At 36.1% G+C, this 19,598-nt stretch overlaps 1 protein-coding gene across 1 annotated transcript in view; it reads right to left on the bottom strand.

Moving 5' to 3' along the window:
- The window catches only part of LOC127029272 (chromodomain-helicase-DNA-binding protein 1-like), a 69,454-nt gene that overhangs the window by 25,268 nt on the left and 24,588 nt on the right, over positions 1–19,598 (bottom strand). The window contains exons 3-17 of the mRNA XM_050914839.1: positions 17,301–17,508; positions 15,083–15,184; positions 13,677–13,744; positions 11,271–11,420; positions 10,718–10,971; positions 7,823–8,048; positions 6,833–6,933; positions 6,393–6,571; positions 5,783–5,910; positions 5,481–5,697; positions 4,764–4,853; positions 3,688–3,878; positions 2,390–2,578; positions 2,056–2,218; positions 195–347 (exon numbers count right to left, since the gene is read on the bottom strand). Coding sequence (XP_050770796.1) covers positions 195–347; positions 2,056–2,218; positions 2,390–2,578; positions 3,688–3,878; positions 4,764–4,853; positions 5,481–5,697; positions 5,783–5,910; positions 6,393–6,571; positions 6,833–6,933; positions 7,823–8,048; positions 10,718–10,971; positions 11,271–11,420; positions 13,677–13,744; positions 15,083–15,184; positions 17,301–17,508 — 2,419 coding nt within the window. The remainder of the gene's footprint in view (positions 1–194; positions 348–2,055; positions 2,219–2,389; positions 2,579–3,687; positions 3,879–4,763; positions 4,854–5,480; positions 5,698–5,782; positions 5,911–6,392; positions 6,572–6,832; positions 6,934–7,822; positions 8,049–10,717; positions 10,972–11,270; positions 11,421–13,676; positions 13,745–15,082; positions 15,185–17,300; positions 17,509–19,598) is intronic.

Genomic DNA, 19,598 nt, shown 5'->3' with positions numbered 1-19,598 from the left:
ATAAGAGTAATGTAACACTTCATCTTTCTAATTCGTCAGTTTCATTTCAAAATACTATTTAGCATATAGTAATTGCCAGTCTTTTCCTGTACATAAAATTAAACTTTCATAAATCTTTCTACAAAAAGGACACTTTTCTTAAGATAAAGTGGTAAAGATCGAGGCTTCTTGGCTACTACCAGCAAAATTCTTACCTGAAAGGGAAACTGACGATACTTCAAATACTCTGCTAGGATGTCTAGCATCCTCACCATCTGAGAGAAAATCAGTACTCTGTTGCCACGTTCTCGTAGACGAATCAGTAGCTTGTCAAGAAGGATTAGTTTCCCACTGCTACGTATTAAATGCTACAAGACAAGAAAACGTGTATTGCAAAATAAGTTCACTTCAACACCAATATACACTGCAGATGGTTAGACATTCATTAACTGAAAATGAAAGTTTAATAAGTATTTAGTCAGTCCTGATCTTGTAAAAATTCATTATAAAAGCATTAAGCACTCTAACTGAAATCAACAGGAGTACTGACTAGCATGTTTTTCAAATAAATGCATTTCTCAGCTCTGGCTCATAAAACAGCATCTTAACATTTCATTAAAATATTAAGTAAATATACCGTGCTATGAGTTAGAGCAGTTACAGTGTAGACTCAAGTTCTTTTCTACCAAATAAACAACAACAGACTACCTGACTACCTTAGTACTACTTGCTCCTCACTTTCTGTCTTTTGAACAGAAATAAGCATTGCTACTTGATCCTCTAAGTATTTTTAAACAAAGCCTAATCAGTCAAGTTTCTCAGGCAAGATAAAAGTGAGAGGAATCTTGTTTGTAGAGATCAACAGGCTTTAGCTAGGTTACAATGTTAAGCCTTCTCAGCTCCCAGTGGGAACAACCAGAACAGAAACTCAGGTGCATGCCGAATTTAATGTTGAAAACATTAGGCCTCTTTAGCTGAAGAAGCTCAGGATAGAATTTTGGGGAATAAAAAATTTGGAGTTAGGTGCTTTTATTCTTTATGCCAGAAATGAGAAGGATGTATCATTCATAATTAGAGCTAACAAAGCTTATTCAGATGAGCCAAGGAAATCATTGTTACAAGTATGCAATTATTAGCAATAATGGCTGAACAGTTCCGATGAGTTTAATTATAAATTTAAGTAGTTAGAGTGTGCCAAGTTGCAAATGAAACATCCTTTAGCTTTGATAAGCACTTTATAATATAAAATAGCTTGTGCAGTGACAGCTTGTGATTTCAATCTAGTAGTTCTGGGAAAGTATTTAAATTATGAACTTCAAAGCTTACAGAAAAAAAACCCCTGATCTTTAGAAACATTTATGTTGTTATAAACTGCATCAATTATAACAGTCCTTTTATTTGTTGCTGTGGTTCTCAACAGTTTTAGTACAAAGATTAGTTAACCTTTACAAAAAAACCAAACTATAAACCCACAACACAATCACAGACCATCTTTGGTAGTGATGCTATAATTGCTTTCATTTATAACAACAAAACAACCAGACTAAGCTTTGGATGTTTATTACTTTTATTTCCTTTCACTTTGGTTGTTTGAAGGCATGCAGAGAACAGTGTTTGATTACAAAAAAGCTTAAAGAGATTCTGCAGATTACTTTCTGCTATCACATGGATTGTTGGTGTACCACTGCCAGTCACATGCATTTGCATTTATATTCAATTTACCTGTTTATTTAACTGCTTTATTTTAATCTGGGTTTAAAATAGGTCTTAAGTTTATTTAGTCTGAAAATACACAGACTATTTCAAACTATTTCCTTTTTATTTTGATCATAATTCAAGCCAGGGATATTTTATTTAGTATTGATCTCTCTATTCAGTTCTACTTAAGAAACAAACAAACAAAAAATCAATTCACTTACCTGTAAAACCCAGGATGCACATTTAATACAGAACTTAGTTCTTTCTTAATATACTTTAATAAGAACTAATAAATTGCCAGAACACTCTAAAATTACTGCGTGAATATTAGAGATGTAAAAACACTTAAAAAAAAATTAAAAAAAAAAAAAGTATTACCTGTAAGGCCTCCTGTTTATTATAGAATTCATTATCATCCGGTGGTTTAATGAGGTAGCAATGGTTACAACACTTCTTGAGTTCCATCATGATGTTCAAAAAGCCTGAGGTACTGCCTTTTGAACCTTTACTCAGGGCTTTATAATTCCTGGTTAAAATCCACCTATGATATAGAATGTGCAATGGAAGTAATTTCTAACCATTTGTGGAAATATGAAGGATGTAAGCTCTCAAAATATCAGTTCAAATTGCATTAAGAGAACTATTACACTTCAGTAATTTTCATATAGATATATCATTAAAATAGCAGGAATTAAAAAGTGTCATTACTTACTTGTAATACTGCTTCTGCAATGCACTCATTTCCATCCTCAAAATTTGTTCAACCTTAGCAGGTAAAGACTTTTCTACATCTTTTTTAACTCTTCTGAGTAGAAATGGTTCAAGTTCTTTGTGAAGACTTGCATAACCAAACTCTCTCCCTTTGCCATGCTCCTCTTCAAAATCTTCCCAGGAAGAAAACCTTCAACATAAGAAAGAATAAAGGTAAAATAGTGACATACCATGAACACAGACACACAAAGACCATAAATATACCACATGCGCACAAACACATATGGACTTCTTCCCCACTCCCCTCTGTTTCATTAAATAAGTTTCTGAATTTGCATCTCACAAGAAATTCCAAATATTTTGTCTGCAAATAGGAGAATGGAAATTTCCAAACTTTTGCAGAATGAAAATTCAAAACAAACTACTGAATTTTAATTTCTCAAGTGAAAACCCAACATTTCACTTTTCTGCATGGAAACCCAGGTAGAAGGTTGCAGAAATTCCATTATATTTCTCAAGAGCAGCATGAAAAAATAGTTGTATAGCTGGAGGAAGTGCAAGAGAACAGACCACTTCACATACCTTTTGCAGCTTGTATGGACTAGCTGAAATGTGATTATCCTCTGGTATGTGCTAACAGACTAAGAGAATGGACTTTGTGATCAAATGAAGAATAGGTGCCAGACAACAACCTTAGTGGCTTTGCTTGCAAGGTTCTGAAGAAGTCAATGCAATACATAGCTCCGAAACTAATTGGAGCTACAGTGCTTTGTATTTACAAGATATCCAAAAGGAACATGTGCTCTTATTTATCCCAGATATAAACAGAGGTCAGTACAGAATAACATCAGTACAGTAAACCTATTCTATGCAAACCATAAGGGCAAATTGGCTGCCTGACTGAACTACTGGATATTGGCATTGTGGTACAATCTTGTTTTCATTCATGGTACTAACACAGAAAAGACGACATCCTCAGCCCCATTCTATTTCTCTAGAGTAAATTCATGTGATTTTCCTTTTAGATTAAGATGAAGCATCTTTTCAGGGTTCTGAGCCATACATCAATCCATCTTTTTTGTGGACTGCTAAAACAGAAAAAGTGACAACTGCTACCAAAACAATTTATCAAGAGCAGCATGAAAAATATGTGCATCTATTTTATATAAAATATTTAAACTATTTCACAATGCAATTCTTTATCTCTATTGATTCTCCAATCACTACAATATTCTGCCGTAAGAAACTTGACCACCAAAAAAAAAAAAAAAAAAAAAAAAAATCAATCACGTTCCTTACTTTTCTGGCATGATGAAGTGCAGCAAAGACCAAAGCTCTTTGAGGGAGTTTTGCAGAGGGGTTCCAGTAATAAGAAGACGATGATTAGACTTAAAGTCTATTAAAGTCTTGTACAGAAGGGAATCATCATTTTTTAAACGATGAGCTTCGTCAACTCCTATAAATACCCAATTCAGACCACCAAGGAATGACTTAAAGAAATTGGGGGGGGGGGGGAAGACATTATACAAGTTAATATATTATGCAATTTCTGACATTTTACATGAGGTTATATATACACCATCACTCCTTTTATTTTAATAACAAATGGACACCTATATGTTTTTAGTATTAATTATGGTTTTTATGTTTGCTAGATTCAACAAAAGGCTATGCAGGCATCCCAAGTTTAAAAGGAAAGTATAAACCAAGTTTATACTTGGGGAGGGGAGGAGGAAGGCAAAAAGCTGATCTATACATTTTCGATTGACAAAAAAAAAAAAAAAAAAAAAAAAAATCCACTATTGACTCTCTTCTTTCAAGCACGTACAAACAAATGAAATAGCCAACAAGCAGAACTTTTTTAATTAAAATTTTCATATGCTGTTAGGATTAACAATAACTCTATGTGCTACCATCATGAAGAGAGTAGTAATATACATATACATAATACTGCACACACAAATACAAAGATAAAACATGGGATTTCAGAGTTGTGAATCACAGGCGTTTGGGGCTAGGGGTTGGTTTGCTTTTTCAGTTCCCGGATGATGGTCTAACAGGAAAGTAGAGATTTTTGAGATGTGAAGAAATTACTACAGTAATGTGAAGCTCAAGCAAACTGAAGAAAAAGAAAAACTGAAGAAAAAGAAGTTTTACCCACTTGATATGGGGGGGAAGGGAGGGGGCAGAAAGCCTCACCACACATACATAAAATCTAAAAGTGCTTAAAGAAAACTTCACTGTCATACTTCCAAGAGTAAAGCTGTCATACTCCCCATCTATTTAATGGCCCAGAACCCAAATATGTGCCGACTCTAAAGGAGTTTTAAATTCTACAAATTATTTTATCTCCCTGAAGAAGTAAGTATGATTACCTTATCCTTCAGCAAAATTTCATAAGTTGTTAGAAGTATATTAAATTTTAATCGCTTGGTCTGTGGATGCATCCATTCATGAGTTCTTATCTACAAGAAGAATCAAGTGAACTATAAGCTAGAGAAAAATGGTCTTATTGATTGGGATGACTTCAGGTACTACAGCAATATAGATGTTAAGTGACATACAAGAATCTGATCATGAAAAAGGAACATAACACATGAAGCTTTTTTTTTTTTTAAAGTTATTAAACAGTGGTGGGGGTGTTTGTTGTTTTTTGTTTGGTTGGTTTTTTGTGGATTTTTTTGTGTGTGTGTGTGTTTTGGTTTTTTGTGTTTGTTTTTTTTTTTTTTTTTTAAACTTTAATGGATAAGGTTACTTACATTCATCCTTTCAGAAAACAAATTAAGATTATGTCTGTCTGGCTTAAATATTTATTTTATGCACCTAAATAATCACATGACAAAAGACAATTTATTTTCAAATGCAAGGTTGCATTTTTAATCCTTTTTATTATTAAGCAGGAATGAAATCTTTCACATACATTTATATTGAATCAAAATTTATGCTTTTAATTTGCATTTTAAACACATACAATGTTTCAAATAAGTATTTGCTCATTCCTAATCAAAATATTGGAGATTAGCATAAGACACGAACATGAAGTGAGTCTTGTTTACCACTAATCTTTTTCAATGATACAAAGAAATACTCACCATATTTCTGCTAGTTATATCTCCTAAGTAAACCACAGCATTCATCTGAGGAGCCCAAGTTTGAATCTCTCTTTGCCAAGATGTCAAGGTAGAAAGTGGCACGACTAGCAAGAAAGGCCCATACAGTTGATGTTCGTGAAACAGGTAGTTCAGAAAAGAAATTGTTTGTATTGTTTTACCCAGACCCATTTCATCTGCAAGAATACAACTATTCCCTCTAAAAAAAAATAAATAAATAAATAAATAAATTTATAAACGCTTTCAAATTAAAAACAGCAAGACTAATTTAAGACTATACTTACTTGCACCACGAGTGAGCAAGCCAGTTCAGTCCATTTAACTGATAATCTCTTAACTCTAAACTCTCATATCCTCCAATATAAGATGGTTGCTTCTTTAGTGCAACAAACCTCGGCCTCTGTTTTAGAATCTGTCAAAAGCAAATTGAGCATCAGTCCTACTACTAAGTGAAGTTACCAAAATGTCTTCTTATAGAAACAAAGTAGCAGTAGGAATCTGTTTGGTCACCAAGTCTAGTCTTTAATCATCACAGACAACTAGGCCAGATAACAATATCAACCCATTTGCAAGCTAAAATTAGTTTGACTGCTGATCTAAATTCCACAACAGAAGTGACATGAACTCATTCACAAAGGTTACTTTTAAAACAAATTAAAGTACTAAACAGTCCCATCTTTGAATGGCAATAAAATAAGCAGGGAACAAATATCTATAAAAGGCTATTCTTAATAGTGATACTTGCTACATATATAAATATAGCTATCATTATTATTGTTCTGGACAACATTCAAAAAATATTTTATAATATGCATCTTATTTTTGGATGTGTAAAATATGTCAACTTTTTTTTATTATCGCAACTGTATAAATCCATTGAAATTACACACTCACCTTGCAGTCCTTAAATGGAGTGGTCTTGGATTGATTTCTGCTAAAATACTCATCAATACATGCCTGAAATTTTTTGGCAATGAGAGCACCGTCTTCCCAGCTACATTCTGAGTAAGGCAGACCCTGCCATTTGCAATAGTAATCTGGATAACCAGCTGCTGATTTCTGATTTGAATGAGCTGCAGAAATGCATCAGAGATACCAGATCAATATTTTCCTTCTGTATTTTAAGAAAGCGCTCATTTTAGGTGATAAGACAACATGAACTAGTTTCACAGCAAACACAGTATGACAACTTTTCTCTTCATCAGAGATTTTTTTTTTGCCTTAAGTTGTTAGGGATATTAATAACCTAAATTTCTTAACTATAAATTCAACATGCAAGCAATAAACTTGTAATATTCTCAAAACCATTTTCCATCTGGAAGTTTGTCACGTACCAATTATCCTTTCCACTATTTGATACTGTTTATGTAGATCATCTGTAAGTTCCTGCTGGCAGTTATAATATTCCACGTCTTCCGGAGAAGCATTTTTCAGCCTGAAATGGGAATTTATTTGCAGCACTTATTACATTGTGTAGTTCTAAAACTAAGAAAATCTTGCAATTTTAAAGCTCTCAACGTAAGCACCATAGGAATGCTGCTTAGAGAGCTTCTTTGAAGAATCTACAACTCTGAAATTCCTGCTATAAAAGTGTTGCATCTGGCCTAGGTACCTCATCACTGATGACTGAGAAAGCTTATCAAGAGACATTACTATCAGCTACAGCTTGTACTAGTCACGCGTATCATTTACAATATCTGTTCTCAACACTGAGTAGTGTACTTCACATGGTATTTTCATGGAACAGCACTGATGGCTCACTATAAGAATCTATCTTATGAGTAGGAGTCACTAAAAATCCCACCAATATTCATAGATTATATTAAACATACTAATAAAATGGAATACCAAAACAGCACTAAAATGTAAGGGTTTTTTTTTTTTTTTCTTCACTTCTTGGTTCTGAGACTTTAACAGAAGTTTGAGCCAAGAAAACTAAATGCTGTAATGTTTTGAGTGCTTTAGCCATTTCTGATTTTTTTTTAATCTCTGCAGCAATTCCTGAAGAACTCTGATCAAAATACAATCAATCAATGACAAAATTAGTAAAAGGTAAGATTTAAAACAAAAACAGAAAACCCACCACCCACCTTTTTAAAATTTCATTTATATGTTATAAATTAAAATCTAGGTGCAGAAGCTGCTTCCTTAAAGGCCTGATTTTACAAGATGCGTGAGTATTCTCACTTGCTCAAGTAAAGTTGGCATGCTCAGAATCTTACAGGATCATAAGGTGTTAGGGAACAGAACTCACAGAAACACAATAAAACATCTATATTGTTACAAAAAATATGCAACATGGAAGTAGTTATAAAAATACTCACCAGCGTTTTGTTTCCTGATCCTTTTTCTTATAGTTGTCCAGTTTCTTCATTCCTTTAACATTTTGTTGCTTCAGTGTTTCCTCAGTTTCCCAAGTATTATGGATGTGTGACCAGCCTTTCCATTTAATAAGATACTGTACTTCTCCTAGCTCCTTTGACTTTTCAAACCCAGTATTTGGGTCACCATCTGCCTCAACTGCATAGATGGTGGTTGCAGCACCAGTGGCTGATAAAGAAACCACACCATAAGGCTTGATTAAGCGTGCACTGCCATAAATTAACCAGTAAAAAACATACTGCAGAAAGCAATCTGTGATGCTCTTATATGAGCATGTAACTTGACTAATTATATCTACAACTCTTATGTCACTCCTCTTATTTGAAGAATTATGATGTAGCTATGTTAACACACGCACAAGTATACCAACGAGATTCAAAAAAACCAACCAAACCTCTGCATCTAACCTATAGTATCTAATCTCATGAGAATTTTCTTAGCATTCCTAGTTTTTCTAGTGATTCCCAGAGAATGCTGACCCCAACTGACCAACAAAAAAATGTCATGCTCAGCATATAAAGCTGGGGGAAGAAGGAAGGAAGGAGGGGACATTCGGAGTTATGGCGTTTTGTCTTCCCAAGTAACTGTTATGCGTGATGGAGCCCTGCTTTCCTGGAAATGGCTGAACACCTGCCTGCTGATGGGAAGTGGTGAATGAATTCCTTGTTTCGCTTTGCTTGCGTGCATAGCTTTTGCTTTACCTATTAAACTGTCTTTATCTCAACCCACGTATTTTCTCACTTTTACTCTTCTGATTCTCTTCCCCATCCCACCGGGGGGGAGTGAGCGAGTGGCTGTGTGGTGCTTAGTTGCTGGCTGGGGTTAAACCATGACACAGGGCCTGTTGCAACAGGACAAGGGGTAATGGTTTTAAACTAAAAGAGGGTAGATTCAGACTAGATATAAGGAAGAAATTCTTTACAATGAGGGTGGTGAAACACTGGAACAGGTTGCCCAGAGAGGTTGTAGATGCCCCATCCCTGGAAACATTCAAGGTCAGGTTGGATGGGGCTCTGAGCAACCTGATCTAGTTGAAGATGTCCCTGCTCATTGCAGGGGGGTTGGAATAGATGACCTTTAAAGGTCCCTTCCAACCCAAACCATTCTATGATTCTATGACATTTGCTTTCCTCCAGTCCTCAGGCACTTCTAGTTGCCATGATATTTCAAAGGTTATTGAGAGTGGCCTCGTAATGACATCTGCCAGCTCCCTCAGCACTTGTGGGTGCATCCCATCAGGGCCCATGGACTTACATATGTCCAGTTTGCCTAAGTATTCCCTGACCTGATCCTCTTCCACCAAGGGTACATCTTCTTTGCTCCAGACTTTCTCCCGGTCTCTGGGGCCAGGGATTCCTGAAGGCCGGTCTTGCTAGTAAAGACTGAGGTGAAGAAGGCATTCAGTACCTCAGCCTTTTCCATGTCCTGTGTTACCAGGACCCTGCCCCATTTAGCAGCATGCCCACATTTTCCTTAGTCTTCCTTTTGTCACCTATATACTTATAGAGGCCCTTCTTGTTGCCTTTGACAACCCTCGCCAGATTCAATTCCAAGTGGGCTTTGGCTTTCCTAACTGCGTCTCTGCATGCTTGGAGAGTGTCTCTGTATTCCTCCCAGGTTACCGGTCCCTGCTTCCACCTTCCGTATACCTCCTTTTTGTGTTTGAGTTTTGCCAGGAGCTCCTTGTTTATCCATGCAGGCCTACTGGCATTTTTGCCTGACTTCCTGCTCATTGGGATGGGCTGCTCTTGAACTATTTCTTCCTAAACTCGTTTTACTACTTCCCCCCCGTCTTTGGAATCTTATGTGGGGTAATTTTTAATTAAATAAAATCAGTATTACAGCTGAAGCACACTAGCAGCAGGAAACAGGCTCATTTCTGTGAGGAGAGCCAAATAAGGAAGTGGACCCAACCAGATGCAGGGGACAGATATAGCAACAGAGCGTGGCAATAGCAAAGGACAGCACAAGCAGTAACAACATCTGGGCATGCAGAATATAAGAAGCCTAGTCCAAAAGGCTTTTAACACAGCCGTGACACTGTGCATTGGAGTAAGGGGCTAGAGTAAGAATACACTGGAATTTAGGACAGTATGGGAAAAGGAAGTTGAGAGGAAAGAGAGTGCAAGCTCTGAGATAGGTCAGAAACTCTAGAGATCAGGTATAACTAATGGAGAAAGGCAGTTCTGAAGTGTGAGTAGGCCCAAGTTTTCTATAATCAGAACCCTAATTTGCAGGCTAAAAAAAAAAACCCACATAAGCAGGACACTGCATCCCATCAGCTGCTGGAAATATGACACCCCTACCATCATTCATAAAATTACTTTTAGAAGTGCACATACAAGCACACCACTGAAATTTTAGATTCCACCATCCATTGCATTGTATTGGGACTACTTGTACAGGAATAGCTGAAATCACAATCTCAATGGTTCAGCCTTCCCAACATCATCCTTCAGCATTCAGGCTACTGGTTAGCTGTCCTATCCAGTCCACTCTTTCTCCACCCCCCTGTATACAGTTTATACCTATCAGGTATCAATAAACTGTACAAATAGTGATGTAACAGTATGGTATGCATTTATGCAATATGGAGCTATATTCCACTTCATTTTTTTCTTTATGCATTAATTAGTTACTTAAGTTCTTCTATGTTTTACTTTATAAGGCTTACAAAAGAAACATCCTTATGAGTATGAAAAAAAATAATATTACTTTCTGGTATTTTTAAACTTATTCTTTACAAACATCATGGGTTACCTACAGCTGAGAACAACTGCTGTTTACATTGCACCACAATGCACTGCAGAATCTTAAGAACACTGATAAAAAAATACCTCCTTTTCGGCCAATTCGACTATCCATAAACTTCTCTATAGTTTCAAATTCATCTTCTTCAGGCTGCGGGACATCTTCTCCACAAACTTCCAACAAGTCATCAGAATCTGTCTTGGTTTCTTCAGTTTCTTTGTAACTAACATTGACTGTTGCCTGGCGACGAGATCCTCTCTTGTCATAGTCATCATCATCTGATGAATCAAGCTGCCTCTTTTTCTGTCCTGCAATCTTTTTGCTACTTTTTGGCTCAATTCTTGAAGACAATAAGATACAACACAACAGTGGGGTTTCAACACAGACAACTACAAGCCTTCTGTATTTGTTTCTGAATACATATATTTCATGACTGCTCAGTTACACAACTTTCAGTTGGAGCAGACAGGAAAGAGGTATTCAACACAAACCACTGGTATGATAACATCTTTTGTAGCTTAAAAAAAGTCTTCAAGTTCTGTAATAAATATTAATGTTTTCATTTGCCTGTATAGTAGTACAATACTTGATTACGAATTAGAAATAGTACCAGAGTATCTAAAATGCAAGACTTCTTACCTGCTTGGAGGTTTCCGGCTTTTGACCTTGTTTTTTGGCTCATAGTCAGATTCACTATCTTCACAACTGCTTTTCTCTCTATCTTCCTCTGATTCAGAATCAGAACCAGTTCCTGATACTGACCCTGACCCAGACATTTGCCAGTCTTCACTGTACATATTGAGAGACAAAACAGTAACTCACATTATTTTTGGGGGGATTTTTGTTTGTTTTGTTTTTAAATCAGGTATTCACCACAGGTTTGCTGCTTTAATTTCAACATTCTTCACAGAAATAAAATGTTATAACAGTCATTTCAGCTAGAAGGACAGAAACTTATCATGAATGGATAACAGGTAAAAATACCCAATGGCTTCAAAGGGAGTTGAATTAAGTTTTCTGTTATCAAGAGGTAGAGGCAAAAAACAAATCAAACCAAAAATCTGGATTTCTGTATAAATTACAGCTTTAATAATTGAGTTAATTTGACATCAATAAACCCGAAGTCCTTAACAAGACTTTAGCTGGAAAGATACATATTTACTGGAACTTACCTATGCTCAAGTCATAAAACCCCATAACATTATATTTTGCAGAATCTAAAATTCTCTAATAGCTATGTTCCCCCTGTGCCTCATGTGAATAATTAGCAACTTCAGCACAGGAACCAAAAATAATGCAGAATCAGATTTGAGAAACACACAGAAAAACTTGAACCATGGCAATCTGAGAGGCATTGGCTCCCAAAAGCCCCCACTGAGCTTCCAAATCAGTGCTTCACACCCATGCAAGATACTATGAGTAAGCCACTTGTGACTCCCAGTGGCAGTATCTCTGTGCTCCTGCTTAGCTGAGATCATCTACTTTGCAACAGGAAAGATGTACCCACTGATCAACAGTATCTTATCTCAGACTCTGTCTGTACAGAGAAATTTTATCTTAATAGCTTGGAGGGAGGAGGAAGAAAAGTCTGGCATGCATTCTTGAAAGGTTGCTAAATCTTTATACTACCATCTATTATCAGGTTTAGGGGTCTTTGACCAAGATGCTCAAACAGTACTAATGGCCTTCAAAGGTGGAATATTACTCAAAGACCTTTTCATTAAATTTCAGATCAGGAAGCCTAAGAATCAGTGCTTTGACACTTCTTTCACTTAAATATGCATTGGTCCTAGAAGTTACGTTTTCATTGTGGTCAATACATCTGTGTGTCTTGGAAATACTATAGAATCATTTATCTCCTTAAAAGATTTTTTTTTTCTGCAAGCAGTAAATTAAAACACACCCAAACAACCACCCCCCCAAAATAAAAACAAAAAACCCCCACCCCAAACCAACCAACTCCCCCACCCTATGCAAATCCACAACCTGTATTTATTTGGAGATATAGACAACATATAAAAAACCATACTCCAGGGCTTGGATCCTGTACTAAGTTATATATAGAGAAATCTGATCTGCATGTCAGATAACTGCAAACATACTTGTTCAAAATAGGTATAAATCAAAATTGAAGCACTGGATATATGAGGTTATTTGGTTACTAGTTTCTAAACTTAAATATCTTTCCTGTAACAGAGTATGTTATTAGGTGTAATCACATTCTTAAGTAACAGAAGACTGTGAATAACAATTCATCACTAGAAAAGTACTATTTTGCATAGCAAGCTTTTTTGGCGCCCCCCCCCCCCCCATTTCTTGAAGATATTATATTGGCAACCCTGAATATTGAGATGATTCAATTAACTGGAGAAGAGGAATGAGAGAATGATTCAATTTCTATACACTGTTCATAAAAAAAACCCAAAACCAAAACCAACCAAAAAAACCCAAACCGAAAACCACAAAACCCCAAACAAACCCCAAACAAAAACACCACCACCCCCTCCACAGGTCACTACCAATGAGAAGGTATAACCGTTTTCACAAACTTTTTGATCTACAGCTTAAAACCAGCTCAATTTCAACTTAGCTTTACTGACTAGCCAAGACAGTTTATTACTGCCAAACCTGTAATAATTTTGGGGGGTTTCGCCTCTAAAGTGTTTAAAAATTTGGCATGAACTATGGGATTCCAACTTAAATTTTATCTGAGACAACCTACTTAAGTAGTTTCCTATTTCTTCAATAATTTTCAGGGAGGACCTTCAGCTCAAAAATATGCCACAAATAAGACTACTTTAAAAATAAAAAGTGCTGATGAATGTTTTTCAGTAACACTGTAGGTAATACAGTTTCTTTTGCTCAGAAATGAATAGTGATATATATGTTCCTTTGAGAGTATTTATTTTAAAATATTCCAAAACATTAATCAAAATTGAGAAGCACAAGATTATGTATTTCAAGTGCAGAGAAGTGAAGCCTGGGTAATTATAAGCATTATGTCACCATAACAAAAAATTATATTATTTATGAAAAACATCTTACTCTCTATGTTTTTTCTTCTTGGTTTCACTGGAAGAGTCATCTGCAGAATCTTCACTGCTCGATGAATCCTGCAGATGAAGAAAAGAATATATACGATTCATTACCACAAAAAGAATGAAGTATTTTTAATTCTAAAAAAGATAATTCAGCTCCCACTTTCAAACTGAAATAATATTCTTCATGTCTTATCCTCTTCATCCCCCTCAGTGTACTCACTGATATTGAATAAGATCAGGATTGCTATTGATTTCGTATTTCTCCATCTATGAATATACCATGTCAGCAGAACTCCAGAAAACACTACAAAAAACCTGTTTTAAAATATAATCATTGTGCCTACATATAGTCATAGTTTAGACTGCTGCAAGTTAATAAATCAAGATGAAGGTTCTATCAAAAGCCTAATAAAATCTCCTGCCCTGAGAGCTCTCTCACCTTTCATATCCTCTCACATTTAAACACCACTACGAAAATTTTGAGAATAGCATGTATGTTTCTTCTCTCTCCACTCCTAAACAAAAAATAATAAATAAATCGATGAACCCTCTTAAAATTATTTTCCTAAAACCAATCTCATAGAGATTAAATTTAGATCATTTTTATCCTGAAAAAGAATCTTCAGGAAAAGAGTACTTAGCAACAGCTATAAATTAATATTTTAACTATACATGATTAACTCCTTTGTTTAGTTTTAACAATGAGCAGCTAAATCTGACTAAAAAAACCACCCAGAGTGTTAAAGACTTGTGATCACAACGCTTACTTTTTTTTTTTATAATGAAGGAAATATGAAAGTCTGCTTTTAAATAAATTCTAATTCACAGTCACTAGTGTCCTTAAAAGATATTCCTACTGCACAAAGTCAACTTTTGTTTAGCCTATGGTTTAGGTTTTAAAAATCTCTAAAATTGAAGTATGGTTCTTAAAATACAAGAATTCTTTTATAACTGTTACAAAAGTTGCAAAAATCTAGCTTTCTACTCCATATAGTGTTTTTTTAAAACTGCAGCAGCTACCTTTATATAGAAACAATAGTGGAAAAGTCTTTTAGTATTTTTAACTGTCTTTATGGAACTCAGAAGGCAGAAATACAATGAAAGTTAATACTACGTGACTTGAAAATTTTGTCCATACATCACAGAATATCTAGCTAAAAGTATCAATCTAAACTGCTATCATTTTGGCACAACTCGCCTGAAAACATGCAACTAAATATTCCCCCCCATGTTTCCTTATAAATATGTCAGTTATTTGAACATTACTTTTATAGACTAAAACCAGACTTTTTAAACACACACACACACACTTAAGAGAACAGAAGTTGGCTCTACATAATTTTATTCTAACATATGGGGTAATGAGACATGCATGTTTACATTTTATTTACTAACTTATATGTTATTCACCTCTTCTGAACCACTGTCTGATGAGGCTGCCTTCTGCTGTTGTTGCTTCTTGAGCACTGCTGATCTCTGCACAGCAAGTATACTTGGACTGGACTTCCAAAACTGAATTGGAATTCAGATACAAGAGTCATTTAAACCTATTGAAACTTTAAAGTTTACCACATACTTACTTTTCTTAAGATGAGCAGCATCACTATTAAGATGGATCTCAATTTTATTAATAATAAAAAACTCACTATAAAATACCGCATGCATTAATAATATCGGATAGCATTTTAAAGTAGTGAGACTTCTGCAGAAAGGAATGTTATATGAGAATTGCCGGCACAATTTTTACAGTAAGTATAACAGTAGTTGTGCAGACCTCTGTATTAAGATAACTTTTTTTTAAAGTAAATTTTTAAACTGATTAGATAAGTCCTTTCAGACCACTTAGCTGATATATTTTTGCTTCATATGGGAATACCGAAGTACATAGAATCATAGAATATCTCAAGTTGGAAGGGACCCATAAGGATCATCGAGTCCAACTCCCTGCTCCTCGCAGGACTACCTAAAACTAAACCATATGACTAAGAGCATCATCCAGGCGCTCCTTGAACTCTGACAGGCTTGGTGCCGTGACCACTTCCCTGGGGAGCCTGTTCCAGTGACCGACCACCCTCTCAGTGAAGAACCTTTTCCTAATGTCCAATCTGAACTTCCCCTGATGCAGCTTCATTCCATTTCCTCGTGTCCTGTCGCTGGTCACCAGAGAAAGGAGATCAGCACCTCCCCCTCCACTGCCCCCCTTGAGGAAGTTGTAGACTGTGATGAGGTCACCCCTCAGCCTTCTCCAAGCTGAACAAGCCAAATGACCTCAGCTGCTCCTCCTAAGTCTTGCCCTCGAGACCTTTCACCATCTTGGTCGCCCTCCTCTGGACACACTCTAATAGTTTGATGGCCTTCTTATATTGAGGTGCCCAAAACTGCACACAGTACTCGAGGTGGGGCCGCACCAGTGCAGTGCAGAGTGGGACAATCACCTCCCTCGACCGGCTAGCTATGCTGTGCTTGATGCACCCCAGGACACGGTTGGTTCTTTTGGCTGCCAGGGCACACTGTTGACTCATATTCAACTTGCCATCAACCCAAACCCCCAGAGCTCTTTCCGCGGGGCTTCTCTCCAGCCTCTCATCCCCCAATTTGTACATATACCCAGGATTACCCCATCCCAGGTGCAGAATCCGGCACTTGCTCTTGTTAAATTTCATACGGTTGGTGATTGCCCAGCTCTCTAGTCTATCCAGATCTCTCTGTAAGGCCTCTCTACCCTCGAGGGAGTCCACAGCTCCTCCTAGTTTAGTATCATCAGCAAACTTACTTTATGTATATTCGATTCCTGCGTCCAGATCATTTATAAAAACATTAAAGAGCACTGGCCCTAATATTGAGCCTTGGGGAACCCCGCTGGTGACTGGCCACCAGCCTGATGTAACCCCATTTACTACAACTCTTTGAGCCTGACCCGTCAGCCAATTGTGCACCCATCATATTATGGACTTGTCTAGCTGTGTGCTGGACATTTTGTCCAGAAGGATACTGTGAGAGACAGTATCGAAAGCATGAACAACAACAACAAAAAAAACCCACAAAAAAGAATCCTTAACAGCCTTTGAATCTTACAGTAGGAAATATTTTATTACCTTTCATATATATCATATATCATCCAAATTAAGGCCATATTACACAGAGAAACAGAGGAGAGCAGGTAACTTTCATCCATTGCATTTAAGAGATTTCTAAACACCACTTTTTTTTCCCTAAATTTGGCAGACTTTTTCCCCATACAGAAGACAAGCCATATCTAAGCCTGAAATTGTTGTACAATCATTTATTGATATGAAGAAACTAAGCATTAGAGAGACAACTTAAAAAAATTTTAGAAATAACAACATTATGTGTGGCTTTGTCTTCAAAAATATGCCATAAGTTAATAGGTGCTTCTGTGTGATAAAATTTAGGTAATTATCTAACTGTAGGTATTTACAGAGATGAGAATTTAGGAGCCCGATGTTTGTTATGAGAGCTAAGCATGTGCATTCACTAACCCAATCAAGTTAAAATTCTAAGTAAAAATTATGGGGGTTTTGTTTGTTTAAATTAAAACTGCTCTTGTAACTACTCTGCACAGAGTGTTTTTTCCCCACAAAGGGTTAATTTATATGTTTTGTTTTACCTCAGATCCATCAACTTTTGGTGGTGGTTTAGCTTGAACTTGTTTCTTCTCTCTAGATGTGTCAGACTCTGATTCTGATTGACTGCCTGACTCTGAACCAGACTCAGAGTCACTGCTACCTGATTGACTGCTACTTCCATCACTACTGCTTCCAGAGCTTGAACCAGATACAGAAGCTGATGCTGACCCAGAATCATCATCTGATTGGCTGCAATTAGAAGTTAACAGGATATTACACAATGACTAATTAAATAGGATTAAAAAAAGTCATGTTAAAAAGACTTTAGCTTCACCTATAAATCAATTGTTAGGTTAGCCCAGACACATGGATAGCATACAAATGAATGTACTGGATTAAATAAGTCAGGAATGAAAATTCAGAGTTTAATCAGATACTTTTCACTAAACCTTAAAAGGGGGGAGGGAGAGGGAGAGAGAAGCAAGAAAGAAGGGAGAACATTAATCATTAATGCAGAGGAGTCAAACAAGGGTATTTCTCACCCACCCAAACCCTTACTTAGCTCTATCAAACCCCACATATTTTTGTGTATACACACACACACACACAAGTGTTTTAAGTCTTTTTAGATCAGCAGTGTGTCCCCCCTCCAATTTTTTTTTTTTGAGCATGCATTTCTTCAAAGCAAATATAAACTCTGTTTTGTTTCCCTAGTTTTACTTTTTTCATAAAAACAATAGGGGAAAAAAGTATCTTTAAGGAAGTACTTGCAAACTACATTTCATGTTGTGATTTGGACCAACTATATACAAAATACTACCAAACACTTGATTAAATAAAGTGTTTATAAAAGTAACTGGAAAACTAGAAGTGTGTTGTCACACATAATATAAATCCATGCAGACCATCTTATACTGTTAAAATAACAGCAGTAAAATTCCCCACACAGACAAACTCTGAATTTGTCACTGATTATATGACTTGTGCCAAGTCATATAATCAGTGACCGTAGCATATTCTTGAGCCACTGGATTATTCCACCTGTACATTCATTTCACACTAGATTTTAAATATTATTTTATTTAAATATGTTAAGTTAAACATTTATTTAATGACTATGCAAAAACATAGAAACATTTGGTTTTCTAAAACAATTTTACAAAGGAACCGAGTTAAAACTTTAATCAAATTCCTCATTAGGTTAAATACTACCATACTTCAGAGATATCATGAGGGAAAACATTGGAATTACACCACCACACAAGTAAAATAATTTTAAATTATGTACACTTGGGTTGCAAGCATTTAAAAAGAAACAAACCCCCAGTAAAGATAATACCAAAATCCAAAACAATAAAAACCCCAAAGCCAATATCAAAGTCTAAGCCTATCACTGCCAGCACAATTCATCCGGCTGTCAGCCAGCAAGGGTGTGTGTGTGTGGGGGGGGTGGCAGGTTGATAATCTTCTGCACTAGAACACACTTAATTGACAACATTTAAAGCCACAAAAACAGAACTACTACTCTCCCTGTTGCTAACACCAATTAAATTGTATTAGTGAGGGGGAAAAAAAAAATGAAGCTATTCACAAACTGATTCCTGCAGACAGCACCTCAACCAACCACCTGCATCTGTTGACTTTGAAAGAAAGAAACAAACCATGAAAAAGCTTCCTTATTTTGAAGTGGGGGATATGAAGAAATACGACTGCTGGGTTTACTTACATTTGCTGAGGAGAAAACTGGGGAGCAACAAGGCTGCTTCCAAACTTCCCATTCCTGTCATCAAGGGCCTACTTCAGGCATGATGCTATAACACTAACATATTAACCTGACTTGAAAAATAAAAGCAAGGCGCCCACTGTAGAATATGACTGGAGTTTAAACTATTTACCAGAAATTAAGGGCAGCATCCACCATGATTCACCAAAGATATTTTAAATACAATAGTATTATTTTACACAAATGTTACCTTACCTTTAGTGTTGGGCAAATTAGAGAGTTATAAAACAATAGCATTTCTCAGCATAACACAGCGCCATAGGTAAATGTGACAGGGACTGTGGAAGATGGTACATGAAGAGAAGAAAATTCAGCAAGGAGAAACCTTGAGACATAAGTAAATACCTGCCAGACAAGCCCCGTGAAAAAATGCCACCAAAAATGCCTAAATCCTACATTTAGATAAATAAGCAAAAATCATGTCAGTAAGATTCACAGTTGATGGGAAATTTTAACAGTTTAATGTTTTTCAACATAGGAAGTAAGTGGCAAGTTCAAAAACAAAAGGATTGTGAGATAAAAAGAAAAAGTCTAATAGATATTGCAAGTATTTGCT

The sequence above is a fragment of the Gymnogyps californianus genome, unplaced genomic scaffold, assembly GCF_018139145.2.
Source record: "Gymnogyps californianus isolate 813 unplaced genomic scaffold, ASM1813914v2 HiC_scaffold_89, whole genome shotgun sequence".
Taxonomy (NCBI): Eukaryota; Metazoa; Chordata; class Aves; order Accipitriformes; family Cathartidae; genus Gymnogyps; species Gymnogyps californianus.
The sequence above is the reverse complement of the archived record's forward strand: the minus strand, read 5'-3'. Positions and strand labels throughout refer to the sequence as shown.